General features: G+C 33.7%; 1 protein-coding gene across 1 annotated transcript; it reads right to left on the bottom strand.

The window, feature by feature from the left end:
• Positions 1-2,125: 2,125 nt before the first annotated feature.
• ThrRS (threonine--tRNA ligase) lies at positions 2,126-5,488 on the bottom strand. The gene is made up of 5 exons (XM_018543939.1): positions 5,279-5,488; positions 4,906-4,992; positions 2,820-4,375; positions 2,432-2,721; positions 2,126-2,321 (listed from the first exon to the last, which is right to left on the bottom strand). The coding sequence occupies exons 1-5, from the start codon at positions 5,345-5,347 to the stop codon at positions 2,176-2,178; spliced, it is 2,148 nt and encodes a 715-aa protein (XP_018399441.1). The 5' UTR covers positions 5,348-5,488; the 3' UTR covers positions 2,126-2,175.
• Positions 5,489-6,000: the final 512 nt, after the last annotated feature.

Here is a 6,000-nt window from a genome sequence, read left to right as displayed (position 1 = left end):
ATTTAAAACAGATGTTTTTAGTAAAAAAGGTAATTTTTATTTTAAATAAGTTTTCAAAACTTATTTTATGTTTCTTATTTTTAAATATTCGTGATATCAGTCAGCAGTCGGAAGTATTTAAAATAATTTTATTTAAAATATATATTTCAAATATATTATATATATACATATATGTACAGCGGAAAGCGGAGGCGATTCGAAAATCGGCCGAAAGTTACATACACTTTACGTATGTTCACTTTTTACTGACAACTTTAATTAATAATCAGTTACTTTTCATGGTAATATATTACAGTTCAACACGTGATAGTACAGCGACAGTTTTTTTAAATATATGTCATATCGGTCAGCAATCGGTAGTTTTTAAAGGAATAATTTTATTTAATATGTAATTAAAATGATGACTGCTCGGTTTATCGGTGAACCGGGTGAGAGGGGGGACTTGCGTCCGCCCTTCCACATCAAAACAATCCCCAAGGCTGCTTTCACACTAACCGTCTAATATTAACGCGTCAATTTTAGAACAACGTACACATTTATTTTTTATTCGTTAATGCGATTGCATATTAAAGAACAAAATTATTAAATAAATGTAAAACAGTTACTTTTCGTGGTAATATATTATGCGCGATGCGGTGTTGTGAGGGAGACAACGAAAGCTAGACGTAAACGATTCGAAAATCAACCGAAAGTTGCACTGTCCCCCTCACTTCATCGCATATATGTAATACTTATATGCTTCATCGCTCCGCGTGTAGTCCGAATGTCCAATGACGATCGAATGGCATTGTTCTGTGCACAGTGCGGTGTGGTAAGAGGACAGCGAAAACTAGACGTAAATGATTCGAAAATTAACCGAAAGTTGCATTGTCCTCCTCACCGCTCCGCGTGCAAGCAAAATGCTTCATGACAGTCGAATGCAAATGGTTTAAATATTCGTCATACCAGTCAGCAGTCGGGAGTATTTAAAACAATTTTATTAAAAATATATATTTCAAATATATACATATATATGGTCTCGAGAACGTGCAGGCTTATGGTACCAATCAAATTCTGTAATGTAATTGTATCAATGGTGGTGAAATCCAAAGAACTTATTCTGTCTCCAACTATTTTTAGAATAAGTTGTAAAATTTGTGAAAAGAGTTAAATATTTTAAGTATGAAATCTATAATACTTTTGGAATTTGCCACTACTATGTCGTTAACGTATCGATAATAAAATGGAAGTTGAATTTCTTACAATTAGTTTAGAACAAATAGACCGCTGAGGTTTAAATTAATAAACGTCGAAATTTATTGCTTATGTTCTTTTGGTTAAATGAACAATAATGTACATATAGCATCAATTCGTTTCGAATTGACAGATATTAGTGTTTTTATTTATGAATATGATGTAAAGGCGCATGGTACTTTGATTGATTACATTAGTTAAATCGAAGATTTAGTAAACTTGAACGGAAATAAGCAGATAGAGAAAGGTATTACATGTGAATTTATATCTATTAAATAAAGAGATTACAGAGATATATCTTTTTTTACATGATACATGTATATACATATTACAATTAAAGTGTTAAATAAAGGTATACATGATCATTCAATGAGTTAACACTTTGACTGTGACAATATTGATCAGAGATACAAGAAAATAGAATTTTTTATAAATACTTTTTAAATCATGTGTGTGTGATTATTATTGTGTAACAATAAAATAAATCAAGTTTTTTAATTCAACGATTGATCAATCACATTATACGTAAATACAGCTTTTATGGAGCAATACAGTATAATCAATTAATCAATTAAGTTGCCATTGATCAATTGATGAATTAAAACGCTTATAAATATAGATAATATGTAAATAAAAATGCAGTAATTGATAATCACTATATTAAAATAAAACACAATGTATATGAAGAATGACCAAATATTTAATTACATTGATAATAAATGCTGCACATAAATAATAATCCCTAGCTTAATTTTCATATTTATAGAAAGAGAATAATCTGTACATATATAAAATTAAAAATATATTTTTTCTTAAACACAAAAGAAATTCACCGTAAAAAATGGATTTATATCGTTATTAGATTTATTATAGCTTCAGCAAGATATGGTGCAATATTTATAAAAAAAAATTTGCTTTAAAAAAAATTGTTGAATTAAGATTTTATTTTAATTCGCCGCTAGAGTCTCTCGTTTCTTTTAGAATTTTCAACTTAGTAATTAATTCATCCACTGCCATTTCACCATGAACTATGTTGTCTCTCGTTCTTATATTCACTGTACCAGCATTACGTTCCTTCTCTCCCACAACTGTAATAAAAGGTTACTAGCTATTATGCTAAGATAACAAAAACATCACAAATCAACATAGTAGATTTTATGTATTATAATTTTATTTATCAAGAGCTTATAGTACATACCAAGTATAAAGTTAAACTGTGCAAGCTGAGCATTACGAATCTTCTTGTTCAAAGTGTCACTCGGATCGATGTCGATTTCGACCATAACACCAGCGTCCCAGAGTTTTTGTTTCACTTCAAAGGCGTAATCATCGAATTGCGACGCTACCGGCACAACCATCGCTTGTCGCGGAGAGATCCAATACGGCCATTTACCGCCATACGATTCGGTTAGGATCGCAATCATGCGCTCTACAGAGCCCAGAATTGCTCTGTGTATGATAACCGGTCTAGTTTTTTCTCCAGCTTCACTGTAAATATATAACAAGAAAATGTGTGAATGATTCATATTCGAAATTTTTTAAATTAAAATTAAAATTTACAATGGATATTTATAATGGATACCCACTTAACGTAAGATAAATTGAATCTAATTGGCAACTGGAAATCTAATTGTATTGTGGCAGTCTGATGCGGCCTTTTAAGCGCATCCAGGATGGTAATGTCGATTTTAGGTCCATAGAATGCGCCATCCTCAGGATTAAGACTCCACGGTTGACCAAATGCGTTCAAACTCTCCTCTAATGCTTTCTCGGCCTCGTTCCAGTCATTTATATCGCCCAAGAATTTCTCAGGTCGCGTAGAGAGACATAAATTGAACGTAAAACCAAGAATGGAATAGACATGCCACAGAAAGTCGAGAGCGCCACTTATCTCGTCTTTAATATGCTCTATAGAACAGAATATGTGCGCATCATCCTGCTGAAACCGTCTCACTCTAGTAAGACCCGTTAATGCACCCGACAGTTCGTTGCGATGCAACACACCGAAATCTGCAAATCTGAGCGGTAGTTCGCGCCAGGATCTAGATCGAACGTCGAAGATCATACAATGACCTGGACAATTCATAGGCTTGAGTGCGAAAGTTTCCTTCTCTACGTCGAAAGAAAACATATTTTCCGCGTAATGCTGCCAATGTCCCGAAGTCTGCCATAATTTGCTATTGAAAATGTTTGGAGTGACCACTTCTTGAAATCCTCTCTTTCTATACTCGGAGCGAATAAAATCAACCAGGGTGTTATATATGTATGCGCCACGTGGTTGAAAGAAACAAGATCCAGGCGAAAGTTCGTGGAAGAAATATAGCTCCTGCTCCTTTCCGATCTTTCGATGATCTCGTTTGGCCGCCTCTTCCTGAAATTTTTCCCATTCCTTCAATTGTTTAGTATCCGGAAAACTTATTCCATACAATCTCTGCAGTGACTCCGCGTTAGCATTCCCCTCCCAATATGTGGACGAGTTCTTTGTGATCTTCATAGCCTTAATCTTTCCCGTATGTCTAACGTGCGGTCCCCTACATAAGTCGATCAGCGGACCGCATCTATAAGCCGTAGTAGTAGGCGTTTGTACCCTCTCTTTTATAATACGTACTTTGAATTCATTGTACTTGAACATTTCTAAGAGATCTTCCTTGGTTATTTCTAGCCGTTCAAATGGTTGTTTCTCTTTAACTATATTCTTGTATAGACCCTCCAAATATGGGAAGTCTGTGTTGGAAATTCCTTTTTCACCCAAGAACATATCGTAATAGAAGCCATTTTCAATAGGAGGACCGTAACAGAGACAGCCGCCGTAAACTCTTTCCATAGCTTCTCCAAGAACATGAGCGCTGGAATGCCAAAACACTTGCTGACCTTCTGGATCATCAAATTTCAACAACTGCAGTTTACAATCAAATTCTAGAGGTCTGTCAAGATCCCATAATTCGTTGTTAACTTTTGCAATTACAGTATTATCTGCCAATCCTTGGCTAATATTTTTTGCAACGTCATAAGGAGTCGTACGCCAGGACTGCGCGGATACATTCTTCCCATCCGGAAGAGTTACAGTTATATTTACAGGAGTCTTTGTTGCTATTGTCTCCTCATATTCCTTTTTCAATTTGTTCCATAATATAATACGGTCCTATACAGACAAAAATGCATCTTAAAATAAAGATCTAATAATTATATCTTAAATTCAAGAACCATCGATAAATACTATTGTTTATTAATTTTGATGTATTTCCAGATTCGCATTATTTTGAAACCGATTTGTCAATACACACATAGTTAGTCCTGTTTTTTTTTTAAATTATAGTTTTCAAAGATTCTTGTGAATAATTATTATAAATAATTATCGTATAAATACAATGTATGCTAAAAGTATTTATAACAAGTAGATTTATATAAGACATACTACATTTATTCTTTCTAGAGAAATCAACAAATCTGAAGATGTGTTAAAATTAATGAGTAATAGTATAATTATATAGAAAAGATCAGTTTTTAATATATTTATATTAATATTTCCTAAATTATTTAATTTACTTATTTATATGTATAGAAAAATACGGCAATTTAAAATTTAAAAGTAATTATACATTATATAGAAAGCTCTTAAAGGTATTTAAATTTCTGTATAATAAAGGTGTAATTTAATTTAATGAAGTTTACCTGAATATAGGAGGGCCAAGGATTAAGCTCCATTACAGATTTCTCCACTGGAGCATGTTTCTTCTTCAATGCCTTCATTGATTTCGCCTGAAAATAAAGTATCCAAAATAAAAAGTCGTTCGAATTTGAATGACAAGTTAAATGACGTGCGGATTGTCGCGTGTCAGATACGTTAGGCGACACTTGGCGTGAAACAATGCTCATAGGTTACGTCAGACTATCGATCCTGACGTCAATGGTTGGTTACATGTTACAAACAAAAGACATATTGTAACATAATTGTTAAAAACGGAGTAACAACAAATTCAAGAGCTATAGTATAACAATTGCACGAAAAGGAATCAAACAGACAAGAAAAAACATCTTAACCAACCCGAACATGTGTCCACTTAGTACCACCATAAACAGTCCTACAAATGTAAAAACGTAAACTTGTCTGCATAGTTTAACGATATTCAAACAAACGAGAGGTTGTATGTAAAGTTGAGAGATTCATGCCTTATCCTCCGTCAAGGACAGATTTTGTACGTCGGCTACCACGTTGTCGCCCATGTTAGGAGTATCACGCGATCAGATCGAGAGCCGCCGGTTCAAAAGAGAATCTTACAGTGATTCGCACGAGCGACCCGCAACGAAACGCGATCGAATTATTGCCTGCGTTCAGCAGAACATTTATTTTGTAACTGTTGAAAGTTTTCTTTACGCTAATTGGATTATACTTTTAAATTTAAAAGAGAGAGAATCTTAGCAATCATAATTAGAGTATATCCATCCAACTTGTACAGCCGCAAAAACTGATGCATAAAAAAAAAGATTCAATCGCATTTTTCTTGTAAAGACGCACGTAAAATGTGATTGGATATTTTTTTTATGCAAATGTTTATGCGGCTATGCAAGTTGTGTAAATATAATACTATAAAACGGTTGTAAAACTGTTCCAATCAACTTGCCAATCAACTTGCTGCTTCTCTGTAAAAATTACATGTTGATTGGCTACATATATTTCTGGATTCAAGAACTCGAATCAAGTTCTAACACCATGGACACAGGGCTTAATGATCAGACCTCGAGATCGTACTTCACAAACGTATTCTA

The sequence above is a fragment of the Cyphomyrmex costatus genome, unplaced genomic scaffold (assembly GCF_001594065.2).
Source record: "Cyphomyrmex costatus isolate MS0001 unplaced genomic scaffold, Ccosl1.0 scaffold41, whole genome shotgun sequence".
NCBI lineage: Eukaryota > Metazoa > Arthropoda > Insecta > Hymenoptera > Formicidae > Cyphomyrmex > Cyphomyrmex costatus.
Note: the sequence above shows the minus strand (reverse complement) of the source record. Positions and strands in the feature narration are given on the sequence as shown.